We start from the raw sequence: 24424 nt of genomic DNA, 5'->3' as shown, positions 1-24424 counted from the left end.
TTTAGGGGCTGCAACCACGGGCATCTCTTCTCCCCAGCACCCAACCCGTTCCTTCCTGCCCCCAGCCCGGTTCAGGCTGAGCTGGGTTCTGGCCCCGACTGCAGCAGGCGCAACGTTTCAACGCACAACGTGGCGGAGGCCAGGCTGGCAGCTGCAGCCCATTCTGGGGGTGTTTCTGTCATTGTGGGGATGCCGCTGTGTTTGGGACACGTGGGCAGCGCCACGGCTGCTGCTGGCTGTGGGTGGGCTGGGACCCAGGATTTCCTCCTGCATTCCAGCAGTGCCTCAGGTCTGCTGCCACTGCTCGTAAACTGTTTGGCATTCTGGGTTCCAGTCCAAAATTTCTCCTCCTCCTTTCACAGCTTCCTATTCCGTGATCCTCCATCAGTCCACATTTTGGTATCCATAATCGACAGCGTCCTGCCGTCCCTAAGGAAGCCTGCATTTCTCATTTTGACTTTGGCTCTGCTATTTGACATACAGCCTCCTTGCCCTCAACTCCAGGCTTTCGGAGGGGGCTCAGGGGAGGCCTCACCACTCCCTATAACTCCCTGAAGAGAGGCTGCAGTGAGGTGGGGATCAGCCTCTGCTCCCAGGTAACAACGATGGGACGAGAGGGAACGGCCTCCAGCTGCACCAGGGGAGGTCCCCGCTTTATCTTAGGAAGAATATCTTTGCTGAACGAGCGGTCTGGCACTGGCACAGCTGCCCGTGGAGATGGGGGAGTCAGCGTCCATGAAGGTGTCCCATAACCTTCCAACCAGCTCTAAGAGAAATCCCTGCTCTTGCAGACCAGCCCTGTTCAGCAGGCAGCTCTGCAGAGTGCCAGCCAGCCCTGCCCCCATCCCGTGCCCTGCACAGAGCTGCGGGGCCCGCTGTGTAGGCCCTGAGCCTGCAGCTGATGGGAAATGCTCCGCTCTTTACAGCTCACCTGGCAGAGCTGCCCGCGGCGCACAACGCTTCCGCTTCCCCCAGCAGGCGGAAAGTACCGCCCGTCCCCGTCTGAAGCCCCGCCCCCTGCCGGAAGCCCCGCCCGTGCCGGAAGCCCCGCCTGATCGCGCGCTCCCGAGCCGCTCCGTGCAGGCGATGGGCGGGGGCAGAGCCGCGTGGGGCGGGCCGGGGCGGGGCCGGGGTGCGGAGCGGCGGCGGCGGGGTCTTCGCCCGGCCCAGGTGGGTGCCTGGAGCCCGCCGGGGCTGTCCGTGGTGTAGCGGGGCTCCTAGCTGTCTGTTGTCGCTGCGGCGTTCTCCGGTGCGGGGCGGGGCTGGCCCTTGGGACGCCGGGCCCGGCTAGGACGCGCCGGGCCGAGCTTTCAGCGCGACGGTGGCCCCGCTCCGGCCCCTCCGAGACGGCGGGCGGCGGCTCGGGGCTGCCCACGGGCGGCGGAGACCCGGCGGGGAGGACGGTGTCGCCGCCCGGATCCCGCTACGGCCCGGAGCCTCTCCGGGCCCACCGGGGTCAGAGCCCGGCAGGGCACGGCCGGGGAGACGCGGCAAAACCCACGCGTGCGCGGAGCAGGGCGGCCCCGGGCCGCGGAAGTCACGCGTGGATTCGGTGCTCCGCGTTCCCCCGATGTGGCCGCTGGGGAGCCGCACCCACAGCCCCTCCGCGTCCGTGCCTGCTGCGCGGCCTCGCTGTCGTGCTTGGATCCCCGCGCGGGGCCGCAGGAAGAGGGGCTCGGAGGGCGCTCCTCCCGCTCGCACATGGGGCAACGCTGCGCCTCGGGAGCGGTTGGATGCGGTTCTGCGTCCCTATGAGTTTTGCATTTGCTACGTTGCGCTGGGGAGGAAGCAGTGACATGTATTTTTTCCTGTTGCAGAGGTGTGGGGCCTGCGGCTGTGTGGGGGAAAGATCATGTGCAGCTCCTAGCCAAACGTGGCTGGCTCGCAGGTGAGTGGGGCTGGTGAGCGCCGTGCTGAGCCCCTCTACCAGGATGTGGTTCCTCCTCAGCTGAGCAAACAGTGGCGGAGGTGGAAAGCTCCTCTTGGACCAAGTGTGTTTGTCACACCAAGCTTGAGGCAGATTGTTTATTTGCAGTGTGGGTTTCAAGCACTGCTGCAGCGAGGAATCCCGAAGGGTTGTGGCAAACAACCCTTGTCATCAGTGCTGTCCTTTGAGGGAGGGCATGGCACAAACAGCTCTGTTGTGCTGGGTTTAACTGTTCTCCCCAGGGCATGCTGGGGAGAGGTTGAGCCGTGGCCCACTTGGGAGGAGCACTGTGGGGCAGAACAGGAAGGCTTGGGTTATAGAAACTTGGAGATGAAAAAAAGCCATTTGTACTGAAAAGTAGCAATGTATTGCAGCGTGGTGTGGTGGGGATGCTCTTCCACCTGAGCCTCTTGCTCTGATCCTGATGCATGGGGCTCAGCCCAAACCAGCTCCATCCTTTCTTAGTTCTTCAAATCCTCTGCTGTAGCCCAAGGCCTTTAGGCAAAGGGTCATGGCCCAAATACAGAGTCTGCACTGTGGAAACAAGAAATTATTTGTTTATGGAGCCATAATCTCCAGCCCAGCACTGTGCAGACGATCTCCATGCAGTGATGCAGCCTCACTGCATGTCAATCCCCCTCAGGCACAGGCTGTAGGCAGGCTGTTTTGTATGTTCCTGGTACTGGAGATGGTTCCTGGTGCTGAGGATGATTCCTGGTAGTGAGGACAGTGTCTTTCTGTCCCCACCCCCACAACCACTTAATTGCTGGGAAGCACCACAGCAACATAATTGGTGTCTGGTGACCCAGCTGGAACAAGGGAGTTTGGCAGAGGGTTTATATACTGAGCACTTTGTACAAGCACTGCCTTAACTCCCTTTCTCTTTTCTTTCTGCTCTCGCTGTCAGCACACAGGACGGATGAGGCACCACCCATCCATCATGTCCGACTGGATGCTCCTCGGGCTGATCGCAGTGCTGGTCGTGCTGCTGCTGCTCACCATCTTTGCCTTCGCCGTCTACTCAGGGCTCTTCACAGAGGTGGTGGTGAGCGCCGGCTCGCCGCCCGTCGGCAGCATCACGCTGGCCTACAAGTTCCGGGTGGGCCCCTATGGAGAGTCGGGGCAGCTCTTCACTGATGGCTGCAGCATCTCCTCGAAGCTTTGCTCCATTGGTGTTTACTACGACAACCCGCACACGGTAAGGCTGGGGCAAGGCAGCCCCTTGACGGTGCCAGAGGCACCCGTGGCTTGTCCTGCTTTGGAGAGCACTGGGGGCTCGTCAGGTCTCCAGACCTGCAAAGGGTGATCTGTGTGCCAAGGCACCTGAAAGCTGAGGGTTTCTTGGGTAATCCTCGTCAGGTGACGAAAGTTGCTGTCACTGACATCTTCTGTTGCCCAAGCCTTACCTCTGCTCTGAATATAGAGCAGAACCTGGTGCCTCATGTCATCTCATGGCAAGGCATTCCCCAGCTCTGTGCCTCATAGAGTCATAGATTCATAGAGTCATTATGGTTGGAAAAGACCTCTAAAGATCACGAAGTCCAACCATGAACCCATTACCACCTTACCCAATAAACCATGTCCCTACATGTGGCACACCGCTGCATTTCTTGAACATCTGCACAGATGATCTCAAAGCAGGTGGTCTCTTTGGCTTGCTGGATCCATACCCACATTCCTCCTCTTGTTTCTGCTGCTGTCCCTGAGCTTCCTTGTAATCATCCCCTGAGTGTTCTCACTGAAGCCTCAACAGGTGCATGCTGAAGTCTCTTGGCTGATGAAACAGCACTGTAACTGCAAAGCAAAGCACACTGGAACCTGCTGAAGGATGAAAGGCCTCTGGGTGGGCTTGTGCTGGAAGGGTGTGGGGCAGTGCTGGGTGCCACCCTGCAGGCTGTGCCTGTCTGTGCATCAGAAGTGTCAGCAGTGACTTCAGAAGAATGAGTGTTACAAAAGAATCAGGCAGGGATGGCAGGAGGTGCATGAGGTGCCAGGGCTCTGCGTGGTGGCAGGAATTCCCTTTCTATGTTGTATGGACCTGAGCTTTGATGGTTCTGCATGCATCTGCCAGGGCAGCTCGGGGGGTGCACTGCAGACTCAGGGAGAGCCTCCTATATTCCAGGCTGTGCCCACTGCCTCCCACTGCCCCTGGGCACCACTGACAGAGCCTGGCACTGTGCTCTCTGCCCCTTCCTTGCAGGACTTTTGGACACAGACAAGAGCCCCTGGGCCTCCCCTTCTCCATGCTGAGCATTCCGAGCTCTCTCAGCCTCTCCTCCCAGGAGAGATGCTCCAATGCCATCATCCACTTGGCGGCCCTTCCCTGGGCTCCTCTGCTCTGTCCATGCCTCCCCAGCATTGGGGAGCACAGAACTGGGTCCAGGGCTCACGCTGTGGCAGTCTGCTGGTCCTGGTGCTGTGGCAGGAAGAGTAAGGTGACTGCTGGGCTCCTGCTGGGTGTCTGCAGCTCTGGCCACCCTGCTCATGGGCTGGCTTGTGACCCTGGAGGAGGAAAGGCAGGACCGCCAGAGCAGGGGAGCAGCAGGAAAAGCACTGCTGGTGGCTTTGAGTGCTGCAGAACCCCTGCCAGCAGTGCTATAAGCGTTTTAATGGACAAGATTAATATTAATACTCTCTTTTTTTTTCCTTTTTATTCAATATTTAGCAACCCAAAAGGCTTCTCCCACCTCTGGCAGGGACAAAAATAGCTGCTCAGCAGGGGCTGGATGTGGCAGGCAGGCTGCTGCTCAGCTCCAGCCCAGCACTTCTGCCCAAGTTCAGCCTGGCACATGCACTGGGGCCCCTTGCCTGCTGGTGCTCTGCACCCAGCCCTGCCCCAGTGCTTGGTGGATGAGGCCAAAATGCTCCCCAGTGCACTCCCACACTTGAGAGTGCCTGTAAGGCTGGGGGACATGGTCATAAAGTACAAAGGAGTTCCTTCCACTTCTTCCTGGGTGTGCCTCTAACAAGGTGCCCTGTTGTCTTGACTCTGCATTGGATGGGGATGTGGCCCAGGAGGAGATTCACTTCCTGACTTTGTGTGCACTGAAGATGCTGTACGTGGCACTTGGCCAGCTAAAGCACTTCCAGTGAGCAGGGACAGTCACCTTCCTGTTCCTTGGGTCTTTGCTCAGTGTCTGGTCTATTTTTCATTGCTCTGATCCCATAGCTGGGGCAGATGGGGTGTCTGCTGAACCTTTCTTCTTGCCATTTATCTGTTCTTGTGCGAGGATTTGGGGATGCTGGGGCTTTCCTGCACCCACAATGGGGACCTTGTGATGCACTGGAGACCAAGAGCAGCTTCCCTTTCTATTATGGATGCCATTCATCCCTTGTCCGATGCAGCAAAACAGGAGTTGTTGCTCTGTGGAGGAGAATCTCCTTGTTCCAGCCTTTCCCAGGGTGCTGCACAGAGCCCATCTGCAGCTCCTTCTTGCAGCACACGAGGGCAAGAGTGAGCCATCTTGCCTGCTGATGGATGCTGCTGCTCCTGATGCTCTGCTCTTGTTTTTTCTCTTATCCTCTGTGCTCATTTCCTCTCTGGGATGTCCTATCTTTCATATAGTGCTGGAGGATGCTTGAGAGGCAGGGGAGGCATGAGAGTCCTGTGATGCTGGTTGCTGGAGAGTGTCCGTCTGTCCATTTCACTGCTGCTGTCAGACATCCTGGCGGTGTCTGGGGAGTTGTGCAGCCTTGCTCAGGGTGAGTTTGGAGGCTGTGGCCCTCCAGCTCTGGAGGCAGCAGAAGGACATGCTCAGCAGGAGGCAGCTCTCCTGGTTGCTGACCTTCTGTCTTCTGTCTGTCCAGCAGCCTGGAGAGCTTCAGGGGCAGCTGGCAGGCCCCCCTGTGCCCAGTGTGTCCCTGCAGTGTGTCATGCAGTGAGCTGAGAGCTGGCACTTTGAAGAAACATAAAAGGACACCTCCACCTGGGTGTGCTTTGCCATGTGGAGGTGACAGCAGCTCTCTGCCTCAGTTTCCCCACCCCTAAAGCGGGGCGCTGTGGCAGAGGCCACGCGATGTGCTTTCTGCATGGCTGCCAAGTGTCAAGCAGCCAGCGTGTGCCTGCGCTGCACTCTTGTCCTGGAGAGCATGGCTGGTTTTGAGGCTGGGTCAGGCTCTGTGGGGAGCAGGTACCAGCTTGATGTGTACTGATCTCCTGGGTCTTGGATGGTGTTCAGCTGCTCTCCTGATGCTGCTCCTCTGTCCCTTCCACCAGGTGTCTCCTGAGAAGTGCCGCTTTGCCATCGGCCGAATTCTGAGCGAGGGGGATGCGAAGCCATCAGAAGAGCAGATCAGACGGTTCCAGAAGTACGGCTTCAAAATCTTCACCTTCCCCACGCCCAGCCACGTGGTCATGGCAAGCTTCCCGTTCACCACGCCTCTGTCCATCCATCTCGCAGTCAACCGTGTGCACCCAGCCCTGGACACCTACATCAAGGTAAGCATTGGTGGCGCAAGGAGTGTCATGCAGTGAGCAGTGACTGCACTCCCTGCTCCCTGTCCTTTGGGAGCCATCTGCTAGCTTGCTCCTGCTGCCAGTGCAGCCGTGGCAAGCGTGTTTTTGAGCAGCTCATGGGATGTGATACCTGCAGACTGGGGCTTTGCAGAGGGTTCTGGTTGCTGGGTAGAGGAAGGAAGGGGAACATCTTTCCTCCACAGGGAGGATGCTGGGGCGGGGACAGTGCTCAGCCTGCAGCTTATCTGGCTGTCGAGTTCCGTCGCTTTCGTTTGTTCGTGTTGAAGCTCACTATTTATAAACTTGCTTTTCCTGGCGAAACTCCCAGCCCTGCGGGAGAACCATGCGGATCTTCCAGCCCGCGCCGCACTACGGGATCGCTGCCTGGGTGCCAGCCCTTGGCCGTGCTCCTGGGCATGGTGTCTGCCCAGGGATGCCCAAACCCCGGCTGCCACCACTGCTGCTGTGCCCTGTGATGCGTGTCCCCCTCCTCGTGCCCTGTCCTCTCTGTCCCCTCCCAGGGACGTGCTGGCTGCTTCAGTGTGGAGGCGTAGAGAGTGCTGCCAGCCCTGTGAAGGACACATGGCTGTGGTGGAGACACACGGGGAGGGGGCAGCAGGCTTGTGACGTGGGGAGGGCACCCCGTTGCTTGGGGACAGGTGTTGGTGAACACATCTGCGCCTGAAATTGAGGCTGGAAAGGGACCCATAGGTTGTGCTGGGAGCACCCTGTGGCTTCTAAGGAGAGCAGCCATTTGTGAAACAAAATAATCATCTGAAATCCCACACAGCATGCTGAGCAGTGTTCGGAAAGGATGGGACACATCTTGATCCCTGCCATCTAGACCAGACCAAGTGCTCTGGCCTCAGGCACACCTCTGACACGATCACCACCACCCCTGCACTGGGTTCACAGGGAAGAAAGCATCGCTCAGCCCCAGTGAGTCTCAGGGTGCAATGGGAGGAGCCCCAAGCCTGACTTGGGATACTGGCACCGGTCTGTGCTACCTGGCCAGGACCTGTAAGTAGTGCTGCTCCCAGCTCAGGTGGTGTTGACTCTGGCTGGGGAAGGGGAAGGAGAGAGGGGGAAACTTTCATGGAAACAGGCGACCTGTGCCTGGTTTGTGGTGGGAATGGGGGTTGCCATGGAGACAGCTTCTCCAAATAGCATCCTTCATCCCACCCCCAGTGCCCAGCTCCCTTGAGCAACCCCAGACGGCAGCGAGACAGCTCTGCTTTATTTATTTATTTCATGCTGCACCCGCTTTAAGCAGCGTGGTTGCTGTTAATGTAATCTGGGGTCAGGTGTGAGGTGCAGGATCCTCTGCTCCTGGCAGCCTTTGGGGAGTGCAGATGGGCAGTGACAGAGCAGAGTGGGCAAGGGAACTGGTTCAAGTGTAGTCATGAGAATTGGGAGTGGAGAGAGAGAAGAGGTGTGGGAGGGTGGGGAAAGGGCATTGGGGTTGTTGAGAAATAGAGAAGGCATTTGGGGAGGTGCACTGGGGGAAGGTGCCAGGGCTGGGGGCTGGCTGAGAGCGGGGTGGTGGGAGCAGCCCTTGAGCATCAGGTCGGAGTGCCCTTCCCAGACTGGGGGACAGGATGCTGTGCTGCAGTGCACAGCCTGCCTTGGCTTCAGCCCTGACCTCTCTGCCTAAGAAACGGTAAAATCTGAAGGAGATATTTCCCTTCATGAGAGGCTGAAGGCAGATGGGCTGGCACAGTGCAGGACACGGCGTGGCCAAGATGTCCCAGGGCCAGGGTTTGTGCATAGGCAGGTGACAGCTGGGGTCTGTCCAGCTGGAGTCTGAGCCCACTCCTGGCTCTGTGCTTGGCCCTGAGCATGGCAGCGGCTGCTCCTTGGTGCCCCCAGCCACTCTGGGATGGTGATGGAGAGCTCCCACAAAGCCCATCCCTGGAGTGACCATCCCTAGCAGCTCAGGGAGCCAGTTATTAAACGGCGACCTCCTGCCATTTCAAGCAGTGTTTACTCTGGCTCAGGTTTAATTAGCTCTCTGCAGAGGGCTGCATGCACTGCTTTGGCGAGCCCTGCGCAGTGGGCAGCCTGGCATTGCCTGTCCCTGGGGCTCTGTGGGCAGCCAGAGAGGCACTAATTGCAGCCCCAGGTGACTGCTGGAGCCAGCAGCTCTCTTTCCCTGGTATTTTGGGTAGAAGGCTTGGGCTGGTGGAGGTGTGTGCTCTAACCAAGGCTGGTATGCAGGTGGAGCAGGGAAGGAGAGGTGCTCTGCAGTACTACAGAGCTCCTGCTCCATCTGCAGGGCACCCCAGTGTGCTCCCAAGTCCCTGTGCCAGGTGTTGCTCTTGCTGCTGGGAAGGCTGCACTCATGCCTTGTTTTTGCTGCTAGCCAGGGAATCTCATAATTCCTTTACCCACTGGCTTGAAGCGCGTGTTGGCTGAGCTCTGTTCCTCCTGTCGGCTGAGGTAGTTTAGGATGCAGTCATCTCTTTTACTCTTCTCTTTTCTCATCAAACATACAGGGCTTGTAAAGCCTCACTGACATATTTTCCAACCTCTTCTGGGTTCCTGTTTTTATCCCATTTCGAGCTCAGGAGCCTCTCTGAAGTGCCACCTGCAGGAGAGGACACTTGATTTCAGCCATGGCCTTGTGGGGTGCTGATGGCTCTCAGGGCACATCCTCCCTTGTTCTGTCCACAAAGGACTGGGAACCCAGAGCGGGGTCTCAGTGCCAGGAGCTTACATGGCACTGTAGCATCTCCTACTTCTCCTTTTGTTTCCCTTACCCCTGTTCCTACAGCTTCTGGCTTTATTCAGCTTTGCCAAGGTCACACTTCTCCTGCTTGTTATTATAAATGATTGTCTTCAGAGCTGTGTTCCCATCCCAGCCCGTCTGCATTCTAAAGGCAGAACTGCAGAGCATCCTTTCTGCAGGACTGTGCGAGAGGAGCTGGGGTCAGAGGGCTGGCAGCTGCACAGAGCGCTCAATTATTGTGACATTTTCCTGCTTAAATTCCTTCTCCCAGCTGATTTTGTTTGTTTATTTCAGGCTCTGCAAATGAAGCCCTGTAAAATACCAGCTTGTTTTGTGCAAGCGCCGGGGGCTGCAAGCTGTTGCTGGGTTGGTTGCTGCTGGTCATACTGCAGCTGGGAACCAGTACATGTCCCATTGTCCCCTCCTGCTTGTCCTGAGGGGATGAGCAATGCCTGGGGTGGCAGAAGTGACCCTGGCCCTGAGCTTTGGCAGTTTTCTTCCCAGTGCTTCCCAACAAGTGTGCTGGGAGGCAGCCCCAGGGAGGCAGGGGATGGTTGGACGCTTCTGGTAAAGTGATCCCTGTGCATCAAATCAAAATGGGAAGAAAGTCTCGGAGAGTCACAGAGGGTTCAGCATGTCCTGTACATCTTGATGGTAGAGACAAGACCTGTGCTGACACTGTGACAGGCTGTGGGCTTGGGGCTTGGCAGGGACACAGGGCAGGGGTCTGTATTCTGGGGGAGGTATTTTGGAGGTGTGCTTGGCCCTATGAGAGTGTAGGATGGCAGTTTTTCCCTTTGTCTTTTGTTGGTTTTTTTTTTTCCTTGACCTCAGCACCACAATCTGGCCCAGAGCAGGGAGTCAGAAAAAAGCCACATCCCTGTGTTCCATGCCATGTCTCCACATCCCCGCTTTGCCCCACTAGTGGCAGCCAGCAGCAGAGCTAGGAAAGGCAAGGCAGGCAAGCACAGGACCCCCTTCTCACGCTTTGTAACTATATTCCCCTTTTGGAAAACCAGCTCGTATGCTTCCATTTTATGTTTCCTCTCATTTTAGGGGAAGATGATTTCAGGATCAGGACAAGCTGCAAGGTTTTCCCACCCATCTCCATCTCCCCTCCAGCACTGATGCTGTGACTGCATGCCGGTGCTGTGTGCCCAGCACTGCTGGATCCTAGCTGAGTGCAGGTGGCACAGCACAGTCCCAGCCCCTCTGTGCCCCCTGTCCTGCCCGGGGGTCTCGATGTCTGTGTGGGTGTATTCATCCCCTGCTGATGGCTGGTTGTTGGCTGCTGCTCTGCAGTAAGGCTCGGCGATAGCTGGCACCCCCCAGCTGCGTGTCAGATCACATCACTTCATGCATTCACAGCAATTTCTATTTAATGTATGTTTTCAGCAATTGTCCTGTGAGTACGAGTGCCCCAAGCCTTCAGAAGGAGGCCCAAGATGCAGCATGTGTGAGGGCAGGGCAAAAGGGCTTTTTTTGGGGTCTTGTTCACCGTGCCACATCCCTAAGCCTCTATATCCTCTCCTGACATCCAAGGGCTCTGTGCTGCCATGCCAGCAGCCCCCCACACCGCACTGCCCACTCCATGGGAGCTAGGGGCCCTGCTCCTCCTGCAGGTGGAGAGCTTGGAGGGCTTGTGTGGTACTGGCACCTCCTGACCCGTGTTGGGGTCAGCACTGTGCAGCCAGGTTCTGCCTCTAACCTGATTCTGCAGAGCAGCGCGCTCCTCCTGTGCGGCTAATGGAACATATGGGGAGCTGGGGCTCTGCGTCACGTCTCCTGCCATTCACAGCAGGCTTCCCAACTTTCCCACTTCTCTGGGGGAAATTTGGCAGCCCCGGGCTGCTGCTCATCTGCTGTCACTTTGCTGAGTGTCCTGGCGGGCGGATAGCTGACCTGTGGCCGAGCGCTGAGCGCCCTTCAAGTCGGAGGTTTGTTCAGGCACCTCCACCTCACTCACCCTTCCCCTGCTTTGCTTCTGCTGCATGGGGGCAGGTGTAAAACTGCAGCTCTGAGGCATCGCTGCTTTGAGCAGGAAGGAGGTTTTCTGGCCAGCTTTGCGCTCCAGTAATCGCAGAAGCTCCCTGCCTCCACGCTTTGTCTGTCTCATGTGTGAAATCACCGTTTTATCCCCACTTCTTGTTGACTCAGTGTGAACATCGGCCATGGAGCTCCCAAGATGCAGCTGCAGCCACATCTCAGCTGGGGCAGCGGCTTGTGTGGGATGTGGGCTGCCAGTGGATGAGGCTGCCATACCCTTGTCCTGTGCTCTGTCATTGCCATCGCCTCTTCTTGAGGCTGGGGGCAGCTGGACCCTTGCTGGGGTGAGGATGGGTGCTCTCATGAAGCCTTTGTGGTCTGAAATGCCCTGTCCCAGGCTGGGAGGTGTCTGGCTGCTCCTTGCTGTGACTGTGGGACATCCTGGCAGTGTGAGGGACATGTGGGATGTACACAGTTGGTCTGCTGGGGCTGGCTGCGCAAGCTGTGGGGTTGGGGCAGCACCCAGGAGCATCTGAGCCAGCTCATCCCCAGCTCCAGCCCTGGAGAGACCGCAACCTGGAAGACAGAGCTTTGTGGCTGCTCTGTCCTGTGCTGTTGCACAACGCTCCTCAGGTGGGCATTGTTACACCCCCAGAAGGGAGCAGAGCAGAAGCTGCCATGCTTTCCTAGATGCAGCTTTGCAAACTTCAACTTTGCAGCCTTGTGAAGACTTAGCCATGCAAAACTGTCACAGAGATGGATCCACTCAGGCACAAAGATCCGTTCCTCCATCGCCTTTGCAGTGAGGATTAATGATCATGGACAAAGGCAGGGATATTTCACGTGGCTGTCCAAGAGAGAGAGAGCACTGAAATGCTTGCTTTGGGCAAGGAGGGAGAGTAAAATACTACAGCGCTTTTCTGTCAGATCTCTTCATGGACTCAATCTGTACGTGTGCTTTCCCCCGAATGTATTTATAGAGCATCCCGGAGGATGCAGTCAGCTCCTCGTCAGGCATTTGAGGTGGCTTCAGCTCTCTCGGGCAGTGACACCGTCCCAAGCCTTTGGGCCTTCCCTCCTCGCCAGCTTGTCAATTAATCCTTGGGTCTGTCTCTCCACAATTATTTTAGCAGAGGCCTAATGAGTTTCTCCTGGGCTGCTCTTCCCCATACCTCTCTGAGCCTTTGCCAGCTGTGCCGGCCTCGTGAAACAGCAAAATGAGCCTGAACAAATGGGAAACTGCAGCTTAGAAATCCTCCTTCTTCCCAGCCAACGCCAGCTGCCCCACTTTCCATCGCTGTGAAGCTCCTGCTTTGAAACCCGCAGAGCAGCGAGATAATAGACTTGAAAGTAATGGCATTTTTATGTCCAGAAAAAGTACAGTTGTGCTGTGACTAACTTACGATTTTTCAGTCCTGGTTAGATATAAAATGTTGGGGGAGAGAAGACATCGCATCATGCTTTCCTGTTGGGTCAATATGCGGGTCTGGTGGCTGCTGGGATGGCCTGGGGTGTCTGCATGGGGCCAAATCCAGTCCTGCTGTCACAAATCCAGTCCTGCTGCAGGCTTTGGGGCACACCGGGCAGCCCCGGTACCAAGACTCCTTTGGTTCTGTTGCTGTCCAAGCACATGGCAGCTCATTGCAGCCTCTGCTCCAGCCGGACCAGGGCAGCTTAGAACACAACAGAAACAGGCAGATGGCACCTCTCCTCTTTGCCCCGCTGCATGGAGCAAGATGTTCTGTCCTGCTGCCATACCACAGTGGGCTGAAGAGATGGCTGCACCATGGGCTTCAGCTCAAAGGTGAGCCACATTCAATTGCCCCGAGCTGGCTTCTCTCATCACCTCTTCTGCCACGTTTGGCTTGAGTGAGAGATCAGAGGAGCCTGTTAGCCCCAGTGGGCAAGCCATCATAGTGACGAGCCAGAAACAGACAAACAGTTCTGCAGTTACATGGAGCAGACTGTAGGTACAGCTTTTGGGATAGGAAAAACATGGCCAGTTTCTCCATATCTCATCTCCTAAAAGTCAGCAGTGAGAAGGGTAGTGAAGACTGTCATTTTCTGGTACATTTTATGATTGCTGCCAGGTGCTTGCTGTGGGGCTGCTATGGGCCCACTCCCATGGTGGGCACCAATGTTTTTTCCCTGGCCAGGCACTCTTGGCTAGGATTTATGTCTGCCAGGAGCTGATGACAGCTCCTTCACATGCTGAAAGGTGGATATCCATCATCTGCTGAGGCCAGCTGCTCTGCTTTTCATGCTGTGTGGACTCACAGTTTGGGGTGAGATCTGATAACCAGACTGTGAGTTGGCAAAAGCTCATCAAGAGGTTGGTGTGGGAGACAGGTTTGCTCTGGTATCTCTGTGCTGACCAGCTCAGGAGATGGACCCACATTGCTGCAGGACCTGCCCACTGTGTTCCCTTGCCCGTGGGAGTGCTGGGGAAGTGCAGGAGGGGAGCAGGCTCTTGGAAGGGCAAAATCTGGCTGGGCTCTGTGCTGTTTCCTAATCTCTCTGTTTTCATCTGATTGATCTGCACAGTCAAAGCTGTGATCCTGGACTGGCAGAAGAGAAGTTTCCAGACTGCAGGGGCCACCAAAGCAGCTGCCGCCCTCCTTTCCTGCTGCCTGCGGCTGCTGGAAAGCTGGGCTTTGGGGTTGCAGGGTGTGTGAGCCTCTTCCCTCCTGCCTGCCTGCCCACATGCCCTGGTACCACGGCGCTTGGCAGTGCTCACCCCTTCCAGATCATACTACAGCCTTAGTGAGACGTGGCTGCTGGGGAGGAGGAGGAAGAGCAGGAGTGTGATGGGAGGGCTGTCAGCACGCCCAGCTGCCAAAATAGTGCTGTATCTATGATTATTTATTTCATTTATTATACCTGGGCATGGAAGAGGCAAGAGGCTGGGATCACTGTCACAGCACAGGTCTCAGTTTTCCTCCCTGGGCTCCACACCCACCTGGGGCTGTGCAAAGCCAGCCTGACTCACTGGCATGACTATCACTGCCCAGTGCTGCTTGTTGGCTGCCCTTGGCTCCTCTCCACCCTACCTCTGCCTGATTTTCCAGCACCTGGCTCTGTCTCTGTGCCTTTTCCTGTCAGCCAGCAGCACTGCCTGCCTCAAGGATGCCCTGAGGCAGGTTGTGAATGTGGCCAGCGACTCTGGGGTTCTGCTAGCTGATCTCTTCTGCTCATTGCACTGGAGCTTGCTGGGATCACCAACTCTCTCCTGTTGGCCTCCAGATCGTCAGCTTTTTGGGAAGAGGTATAAGCTCTTGGACAGGGCTCCTGGACCCCTGCAGGGAAACGTCTCTCTTGTTTGCTTACGCAGGCTGATAAAAATCCAGAAAGGAGCTTGTCCTGGAGTTTTGGCTTGCTTTAAAACACCAGTTCTAAAACAGGAGACATCTGTCACCGGGGCGAGCATCCTGCCACCTCGAGCTGTGGGTGATCCCTGTCAGCTGTGTCCAGCTCAAGCACAGAGCAGGAGGTTGGGCAGCCTTCCTCTGCCTCTGGCTGCATCTGCCAGACGGCAGGAAGAGCCTCCTGCCTCAGGGATGCACCTCACACCGATGAGTCTGAGAGAGATGTGCTGGGGACAGGCTGGTGGACATCAGGATCATCTTACCTTCTGCTCTGCAAGCCAGGCTAGAAACTGGCTGATCTTCCTCTGTGGTAGTATTTCTTGTCTTCTAAATTAGGCTGATGTGAATTTCTTGTCAATGGGGAGGGAAAGACTTGTTTTGTTCACCAAGAACCTGTTTGGGAATTGGACACTGTGCTAGTGGCTGGGTCTGCACAAGTTCAGCAAGGTGAAGTCCTCAAACAGTCTCCTTTTCAGTGTTCTCATCTGTGAAGGAGTGGTGCGAGGCTGACTGACTTCAGCTCATCATGAAATGTCTTCTGTCAGAGCCAGGAGTGTTGCAAAAAGATGAGGTTGTTCCGAGGAAGGACAGGAGAGTCTTTATCCCATTGTGCCATTTTCTCTCCGGAGTTGTGAATGTGGTACATGTCCTGAATGTGTCCTGGTGACACCAAGGTGTGGAAGAGCAGCTGGGGATGCACACCCTTCAGAAAACCTGTGGAGCTCTGAGATTCAGAGAAGACAGCCCAGATCTGAGCTCTGGTGACTGAAATCTCCTGTGTCTGTGGGCAAGCACGGTTGGGAGCTCGTGCTCCCAAAACATCACTGGGGCTCTAGTTTTAAACTGAAAGAGTTTCATCAGAGATGTGAGAGGACTGAAAATGGCAGCATTATTTGTGATGTGGAAGGGCAAACACTCAAATGTCAAATCTGAAATCCATGTGGGTTGGTACCAGTATCTTGGCTCTCCAGGCTCTCAGCTGTGAGAGGTCTTTCCCCACAAGAAACTAGGATCTCCTGGGCATCCCATGGCTGATGTGTTGCTGTGCTGTAGGTTTATCTCAGCCTAGTCAAGAATGCATGGTTCAGAGTGGCTCCTTTTCACCACGTAACGCCCCATGTAGGGTAGGAGACTCCAGCAATGAATCCCTTCCCAGCCAGGTGCTTTAAGGCTCTGCCTTGACGCAAGGCAGAGAAATTGCCACAGCTGCTGCTCCTGGCAGCCTTGCCAAGGCAACAGAGCAAAGCAATTTAGCACTGCTCCAGTCATCCGTGATGGCAGAGATCATCGCGTCGACCTCTTCTTCGGCTTTGTGATTAATGCTGAAAAAGCAGCCTCTGAGGGCTGAAAGGCGAGCGCTGGTCCCTGGAGAGCCGTGCTGCAGCGTGGAGGCAGCACCTCCAGCTGTGGTCCTGGCCTCCTGTGGGCTCCTCTGCACCTTGGGGCTGTGTGCTCTTCAGCAATGAAGGTAATGGGAATGGGAGCAGGAATCCAAAGCTCGTTTGTTGAGTGAGAAGAAGTTATGTGGCTTTATGCAGATTCCTTGTCATATAATGAAAACCTGGTGTTTGAGCTTTCCAGTGGTTACACCCAAAGTCCCCTTTGGAAAGCTGCTATGTGGAAGTGATGGGGAGAAAGACAGATAGGAAGGGTTGTGGTCCGGACAGCTGAGCTGGAGTGAGAGGAGTGTGAAGCACAAAGCAGAGCACCAGCAAGCTGTGGAGAAATGGCTCTCATTGCTGGGACAAGGCAGAATGGGTTGGCAGTGAGTGTTAGGGAGCTGGGGAAGAAAACTTATTTCAAATGCAACGCTTGCTTTGTTTCTGAAACTCTCTGCTCCAGGACTAGTTGCTACCAATACCCATGATGCTGGGAGGACCCCATTGCTGTGAATTATGTGCTCTGTCTGCTGTTCCTTCTGCTGGTGAAGGTCCTATGGTGGGGAGCATGAGATATGTCCCTGACAGCACAGGGATGCACACACCAGCTCTCTCTTGGTCTCTTCTCTGCAGGTGGAGTTACTGCTGACCACGCTGCAGGGTTTTTCCTGCAGGTGCTGTGTGAGCAGGGGAGAAGAGGTCCTGAGCATGTCTGTGTGGCAAGGCTGGAGGAAGGCAGAATTGAAATTTGCATGTCCATCCTGCAGAAGAGCATCCATGGCTCCATGCTGCTCCCAGCAGCTCCCAGCAGCTCCCAGCCCCCCTGGGAAGCTGTTTCCTGCATCTCAAGGGCTGTGAACCCCAGCCCGCTTGGGATCGGTCCCACGGCTCAGCCACACCAACACCAGCCTCTTCCCAGCTCCTCAGCCCCCAGAGGCACCAGGAGGGCGAGGTGTAAATTGCATGACAGGCTGCCTCTGCAGAGGTGAAAATGAAAAACTCTCCCTTTGCTCAAGCAGGGCGTTTCGCAGCTCCCACAGCCCACGTTTTTCTTGGTCACAGTATCATCTTCTGTTTGTGCAATGCCTTGCAGCTCAAAGAGCTTTGAAGGGAAGAAGCAAGCAGAGCTGTCCCAGTATTGTGGGCAGGTGGCTGTGTCCCATTGAGGAGCTATGTCCCAGAACTGTGTAGCTGAGGCTGGTGGAGACTTCTGGGGTCACCTGGTGTCACCTCTGCTCCACGGGGCCACCCAGAGCAGCTGGCCCTGCCCCCTGTCCACATCTCCACGTTATGCCCACCATCTCTCAGCCTGTCTGTGGGTACCACTGGTGGAGCCTTGTCCTCTCTGCCCCTTCTCGCAGGTCTATGTGGACACTGACAGAGCCCAGTCTTGTCCCACTGAGGAGTGCTGCCCTGCAGTGCCAGGAGCAGTGCAGGCCTGGTGGCAGAGTGCTCGTGGTGTGAGCTAAGGCGGGATGACACACTGAGCGTGGGGCGTGCAAGGAGAGGAGGAGGATGTGGCACACAGCACCGTCCCTGCAGGGCTGGCTGGTGGCTCACTTTCAGCTTGCTGAGCTCCAGCTCTAATTTTAGTGTCTGATTTTCAGTTCCACGCAATTGGGGCTCTTTGTGTCTGGGTTTGTATTGTACGTACCCCCAAGGTGGGACAGTGGGTTGGCTCTGTGTGAAGCAGAAGATTGGTGTATCTGGAATGGACGTATGTGTCAACATCAAACCCATGGACTCTGGAAGCATTGGTCTGTGAGGTATGTGTGGCTTGTGTGGATCGTATGCAGTAATCACAGATTACTTGGGTTGGAAGGGACCTCACAGCCCCCACCCCTGCCGTGGGCTGCCTGCCCCCCAGCTCAGGCTGCCCAGGGCCCCTCCATGGCTGGGGGCACCTCCAGGGATGGGAGGAGCTATGAGCAGCTATGTCAGCACCTCACCATCCTCCGAGCAAAGAACTTCTTCCTAAATCTGATGCATTCCTCCCCCAAAGGTGACACGTCAGATCCCCAGGAAGGGCAGAAAGGAGCTGTGAGTAGTGCAGGAAGGGTGAGCTCGCCGTCGGTGCCACACGACCTTGGGAAGAGGCGAGTCCCCGCTCTGCCCCACTTACTGTGCTCCTGCTGCCCTGCCAGAAGCCTGCCTGCTGCCTCCCGCTGGTGGCACCTTGCTGAGCTCCTCCACCCATGCGAGCCTGCATTTCATCTGCCTTGAGGGCTCTGTGTCCACCTTGCTGCTCCATCTGTTGGCCTCACACCAGCCGGGGGGCTTCCTTCTCAGCCGCAAAGCCCTCTATTGCCTGTTGAGCTCCTCCGTTGTTTTGCCACGTTGTTGAGTTTTCACCAGTTCACTTCCCACTCGTGCCTTTGCCTTTGGACTCAGGGTGCTCCCTGTTTTTTTTGGGACCCTTGTTTTCAGGATGGCCACACAGCCTGGTTGGCTGGTTGTTCTGGGCTGCAGCAGCAGCAGCAGGGGCTGGCACCACTGTTCTGGATTGCAACTTGATTTGCAAAAGCATAAATTAGGCAGCTGGGAAAGGGGTAAGCTCATCCTGCCTGTTTATAGTGGTGGGGGCAGAGTGCTGCCGGTGTCCCCTGCCCCAGACCCCTGGAACTCAGCCCTTGGAGCTGGCTGGGCATCCCAGTGTCCATCCCACGTGCCAGCTCTGCCATCCCTCTGAGGCACAGCACCGGTGTTCCCAGTGTCTGTTTGACTGCCACCCAGCATGGGCAGAGATTTCCCTCCAGCTGCTTTAGGAGAAATTGGGTGAATAGGGAAGAAATCACGTATTGGGCATCCTTGGTGTCCTGAGGCCTGCCCTCAGCCCTGAGGCTTTAGGCTGCTCGGAAAATGGACTCAGTAGGGTTCTCTTTGCTCTGAGATCCTTTGTGTTGTCCCCGTCTGTGTTAAGTGGTGGGGGGGCAGCTGGATGCATCCAAGAAACCTGTGAATCTTGGAAATATCCGTCTCGGGTATGTGTTGGAGTTTCTGGAAATAGCAAAACGAGCTGAAGTTGGGCTTGTGGTTGGTGGAACAAGGGGCAGAGTGGTGGGGAGGATGCTTGCCTGGCTTGTTGCTTAAAAAGCAAGAGTGAGATGAGCCGCCCCTGCTCTGTTGCTAAAAACAGCCCAGCTTGCTTTTATTTAACACAGTGCTGATCTGCGTGTGTTTGCATTTCACCTGCCTGCAAGTGGGAGCTCCGGGCTGTGAGCGCTGGGATGCCGGCCCGTGCTGCTGGTGCTGGAGCTCCTGAAATAAGAAAAGGTCCTCAGGGACCTGAGAAGGGGAAAAGTAGAAAAAGAGCAAGCACGGCAGGGGGTTTGGGTTACTCACCCAGCAGGAAGCAGCCTGTGCTGTGCAGGGGCAGGCGTGGGGAGGAATGAGGGAAGAGGCGGAGGGGAGGCTGTCTGAAATGCCATGGCTTCATCTCCAACCCCCTGCCCTTGTGCTTCTGAAAGGAGCTGCTGGAGCTGTTGCTTCTGGATTATATTAATTAGCAGAGAAGCACTACGCCTGCCGTGGGTCCTTGCTGAGAGGCGGGCGTGGGGACGTGGCGGGCAGCTGCAGGTGCCCCAAAAATCCCCAAAACGGCCCCCCTCTGGGGACTGCACCCCACTATGGTGGGGGGCTGCCAATAGGAGCACCTCAGGGGGGACAGTGGGCACTGGGACTTCTGCCCAAGGTGCCAGATGGGTCCTGTTCAGTTGGGGTGAGGCGGAGTGCGCAGAGGCTGACAGTCTGATGCTCTCTTCCAGGAGAGGAAGCTGTGTGCCCACCCCAGGATTGAGATCTACAAGGAGGACCGCATCTATTTTGTGTGCCCCCTCGCCCGCCAAGGGGACTTCTATGTTCCTGAGATGAAGGAGCTGGAGAGGAAGAGCAGGGCAGCAGCCGAGGTCGAAGACACCCAGACTGATATCACAGGTAGCACATCTGGCACTTGGGCTCCTCTGTTCTTCCGTGTGTCACCAGCTCTCCCCAGGTGGCGTCCCGGCGTCCTGGCTGTTGTGAGCAGCAGGGCCTGCGCTGTGTTCGGATTCCTGCCCAGGGCTCAGTTCACCTCATGCCATCACTGTGAGCAGTGTGGCACAGCTTGACCCCATGCCATGCCCTGGGCAGCAGACGGTCCTGTTGATGGTAGAGGATAAAGCCACTCTTGGTGCAACTGCAGCACCGCCGGCCCGTGGCTGTGAAAGCAGAGCTGGGTGCCGACGCGTTTGCTTGCAGCTGGGCTTGTTTTTCTCCTTGTCACATACATCTTTCTTGATTTCATCTTCATCTGTTACATGTTGGGATTGTGAAGAACTTAAATACCAGGTTTCTGTAGCTGGTGGTGGAGTTGCCCGAGAGCATCTGCTCGCAGAGATCTGTTGGAGCCTGGGTGTATTTATACAGGAAGGGACCACAATCGCTGTAGGCGCGGAACAGCAGTGCTATAGTAACCCAAAGTGCTGGCTGCCGTGCTGGCCCACGTGCTCACATGGCTGTAGGACGCAGCGTGATGGAGGCTGTGGGCTGTGGGCTGCAGGCAGGGCTCCGGCCATGGCCCCACCAGGCACCCACGTGTGCCTAACGGGCATGAATGAAACATGAGCGCGTGCAGCGGCTGGAGCACGCCTCGCCGCCTCGCCCCTGGTCTGGTAATCTTTTTACACATCTTTGGTTTTGGATCGCTTTAATTCTTAATTGCGTTGGTCGTAAAAGCAAGCCTGGGAATTGCTTTCTGAGAGCCCTGTCCATTTAGCATTGGAATGAAGAGCCTAATTGGAGTGGCTTCCCAGCGCTTGCAGTCACGGCGTTTTCAGGGCGCTCTGTCTGCGCTGTGTCTCTGCCACGGCCCCAAATGTGTCCCCAGCACCTGCCTGTGCCAGTGCCAGCCCGGTAGCACGGTGGGGTCACACTGCACGTGTGATGATACATGCCATGACACAGCACGGACAGGCTTCGGGATGTTGGCCTGGAGGGACTCTGCTCACTGATAGGAGACACTGGGGAAATCCCAAGGGTTTGGGGCTCATCCTGCAAGGTGCTGAGTGCCTCTGGCTTTGAGCGAGGCAGCTGCTGGCTGTGCTGCTGAGCCTGAGCTGGAGCTTTCCACCCCTGCACGCATGGAGCTGATGCTGGCTGCTGCTCTGAGCACGGCTCAGCATGTGTGCAATGAGCGGGGTGGTGCAGCTGCCCCTGCCCCAGCTCTGTCCCTCCTGGGCCATCGCTGAGGTCTTTGCAAAGGCAACGACTGATGGCTCTCCAGGGTCTGGTGTCAATCATGATTAGTTATTTACTACTTAATTGTTTTCGAAGGGTTTGGTGCCAGGGTTGTGCTCTTCAGTATGACCCCACCGCAGTGCATGGAGGAGAAAGCAAACAGGAGCGGCCTTCTCGACATGGACACTGATGGTTTCGGTGCACATGGCCCTCCCCAGAGACTCGGGGCTGCTTCCCAAAGGGCTGAGCCAGCTCTCCAGCTGTGGAAGGGGAAGCTGGAGGAGGGAAGCGCCAGCTGTGAGATGTGGATGCTCCTGGAAGTGAGGGCTGCCAGCAGCAGTAGTGCCCATGGGAGGAGAGCCAGGGCTGTGCTCACCCCAGGGCTCTACCCAAGGAAGCTCCCCAGCCCCAGGAGCAATGGCTCCTTCCCTCACCCCGCACACTGAAGCCAGCCCTGTCCTGCACAGAGGAGGACACGGCTGCCGCATCGGGCAGATGTACCAGCTGGGGCTGCTCAAACATGATCCGAAGTGACAGAGCAGGGAAAAAGCGCCTGGCTGAAGGGATGCGTGGCTATTTATTGTCGCCCTCGGAGCGGGGCAGGGACAAGGCAGCTGGGGGCGAGGACAGCCGTCTTCTCAGAGCAGAGTGCCAGCAGTCGTAGGTTGCCTTCACCCATCTTCAGCATCCCAAGCCGGTGCTTGTCTTCTCTTGTATGTTGCAGTGCGTGGGTACATGACAGCTTGGAGCCAGAACAGCCCCCTTGGCACAGAGCAGATGCTGTGCAGGCAGGGGAGGGCCTGGCAGGATCGGTGCCCTCAGCTCTCCGAGGAACCTGTGGTGGGTGCAACTGATGCAGCTTCAGCCCTGACACCACGCTCTGTGCCTTGCTGTGGACTGTGTCTGAGCTGCCTTAGAGCACTGGCACCACACTGGGTTTTTGACCAAATTTGACTTTTTTTGAGGTAGAGACCTGGAGAAGCCTTGCCTGGGACCAGGAGCTCTCAGGCTTCACACAGGGAAAGAGAGGAGTCATTGCTGTGCCATGTCCTGGAGGATGGGTGCCCAGCCACAGTCTCAGTGAAGATGCATCGGGCTGCACATCCCAACCATTCTAATCACATCCCATCCCCAACCCCAAAAGCCCACAGTGGTCCTCACATGCTCTCCCCTTGGCTGACCCCAGTGTGCCCCAGCTGTGGTGACGTCCCCTTCTGCTCAGCCCTGCCCCAGTGTGCAGTGGGACCTACTGCTACTGAGCCTGCCTTTGCCATGGATGGGACTATCCCACTGGCTCCAGGGCCCCGCTGCCTTCCAGCCCCTTCCTGGAGGCTCTCCTCTGACTTGTCTGGCCAGGGGCATCCCTGTGAGCACCTCCCCAGGAGCCTGCTGAACACCTCTTGAAACTTAGAGGAAATGCATTCTCCACGTTGAGGCTCCCTTTGTGTCTGCACAGGCTGTGCTCCTTCTGCCTTCCAGGTGGTGTCACCATGCTGGGCTGGGGCACAAACAACAGGGATGCTGCAGGGTGGCTGGGCAGCACCCACACCGTCCTCACTGCTCCCCACCCTGGTCCAGGTACCCCAGCCATTTAGGGAGGCTGGAGATGTGTCTTGCATTGATTCCATGAGCAGGACCAGGCAGCCAAGATCCTCAGATCTGCTGAGCACCCAGATCCCCTACACCTTTGGTTGGGCTATTCCTGCTCTCTTCCCAAGTGGAGAGGTGGGAGGATGAAGATGGAGAGGGGAGGAAGGAGGTGGCGAAGGCAGCACCAGCCAGCAGGGGGATGGAAGGTTGGCCGACGTTTGCTGCTGTTGTCATAATTAACAATGTGAATCTGTGATGTCATAATTAAAAATGATTAATGTTTTATAGGAGGGCTTTGTCTCCCAGCTGGTTGCTCCGGCAACAGCACTCAGCTGCCGGTCTCAATTTGACACTCTTGTCTCATTGCCGACTCCCTAATTGCGTTGTTGACCGAGCTAATGAGATTGTGACACAGGGAGGGGTGGTGGGCTTGGCCTGGGGGGGCTCCCAGTCCCTGGGCACCCACCTCCTGCTCATAGACACCCTGTGCTATTCCATGCCAGCACCTTTGCCAATGACCGCAAGCAAATCAGGGATCACCTTCATTCTTCCATCCCCAAGAGCAGTTTGGCTCACCACAGGGAGTCAGAGGACGTGGAGTTGGGGCAAGAAAGAAGGGCACACACTGCAGCACCCATGGCAGGAAGCAGGGAGGGATGTGGTCACCTCCACCCAGCCCCATCCCCCTGCACAACGCTGTCCGCCTCTGGGAAGCCAGGGGGTCATCCCTGGCACGTGGCACAAGCGAGGCCACCAGCATCCCATTGCTTGCCTGGTCAGGTCACGAGGGTTACAGGTGGTCCCAAATGGTGCTTTGCTGCACTCTCCAGGCTTTGGTGGCTTCAGAGACACGCTGACGTGGCACCCAGCCTCCTCTTGCAGCACTCACACCCTGCCCTTCTCTCTCCATCCCAGGGGCTGACACCATGAGCGAGGCCAGCTCCATCAGCATCGAGGCCACGACCGACAGCAGGGACACCTCGGTGGCCACCTCTGTCCTGCTGCCCTTCCCCACCAGTCGTGGCCGGGAGGAGGCTGACAACCGCAGCGAGCACAGCTACAGCGAGTCTGGAGCCAGCGGCTCCTCCTTCGAGGAGCTGGACCTGGAAGCTGCTGGGGATGGGGAGGGCAGCGGGGGGCTGCTGCTCACCTCGGGCTACGGGGAATCCCAGGAGCTCACAGACAAGTGGACCAAGGAGCCCATCGCTGCTGAGCGAGGAGAAGAGTAGAGCCGGACCTGGGCCCCGGCCTTGTGCGCCTCTCCTGTCTCCTTCTTTGGCACCACGACATTCCAGGCACTGATCCCTCCTGGGGCTGCTGCCCTCGCAGGAAGGGGAATGCAGACGGGGCTGCTGGGTGCAGGCAGTGACATACATGCACCCCCTGGGTGCATTTCCAGGGGGAAGTATGGGTCTCCCCTTCTCTGCTGGTGCCCCTTTCACCCACAGCATCTCTCTGCCAACACGGACGTGTGTTCTCTAGCACCAAAGAGCCATGAGTAGGGTTGGTTTGTTTTGTTCCCCTCTTCTCTTTCCCTTTGCTGCAAATGAAAACATCCAGTGTCAAGCTGTCCTGGACCTGCCACAGGCGTTTCCAGGGTCTGTAATAAAGTGGATGCTTTTCCTCCATGCTGCCTGCTGCCTTTCCTGACCGCCAGCCTGCTGTCCTTGCTGAGCAGGGGACTGCCCCTACCTATCCTACACCTTAGCAGCCCTACTCATCACCCACAGTCCCCACCACAGCAGCTGTGGGGACCGTCCCCTGCTGCTGCCAGCTTCA

The 24424-nt window shown here is 56.8% G+C and overlaps 1 protein-coding gene across 1 annotated transcript; it reads left to right on the top strand.

The window, feature by feature from the left end:
* Positions 1 to 1127: 1127 nt before the first annotated feature.
* Positions 1128 to 24273, top strand: TEX264 (testis expressed 264, ER-phagy receptor). Its single transcript, XM_042823631.1, has 6 exons — positions 1128 to 1170; positions 1818 to 1888; positions 2835 to 3125; positions 6144 to 6365; positions 19606 to 19774; positions 23561 to 24273. Exons 3-6 carry the CDS (start codon positions 2847 to 2849, stop codon positions 23872 to 23874), a joined length of 984 nt encoding a protein of 327 aa, XP_042679565.1. The 5' UTR covers positions 1128 to 1170; positions 1818 to 1888; positions 2835 to 2846; the 3' UTR covers positions 23875 to 24273.
* Positions 24274 to 24424: the final 151 nt, after the last annotated feature.

Source organism: Centrocercus urophasianus, unplaced genomic scaffold (assembly GCF_019232065.1).
Source record: "Centrocercus urophasianus isolate 14NV4802_14NV808 unplaced genomic scaffold, USGS_Curo_1.0 seq_22, whole genome shotgun sequence".
In the NCBI taxonomy this organism is placed as follows: domain Eukaryota; kingdom Metazoa; phylum Chordata; class Aves; order Galliformes; family Phasianidae; genus Centrocercus; species Centrocercus urophasianus.
Note: the sequence above shows the minus strand (reverse complement) of the source record. Positions and strands in the feature narration are given on the sequence as shown.

Coding starts and splice junctions, on each gene's coding strand:
- TEX264 (XM_042823631.1), top strand. CDS start 2,847: ATGAGGCACCACCCATCCATCATGTCCGACTGGATGCTCCTCGGGCTG. Junction 6,366..19,605: donor CCCTGGACACCTACATCAAG/GTAAGCATTGGT, acceptor GCTCTCTTCCAG/GAGAGGAAGCTGTGTGCCCA. Junction 19,775..23,560: donor CACCCAGACTGATATCACAG/GTAGCACATCTG, acceptor TCTCCATCCCAG/GGGCTGACACCATGAGCGAG.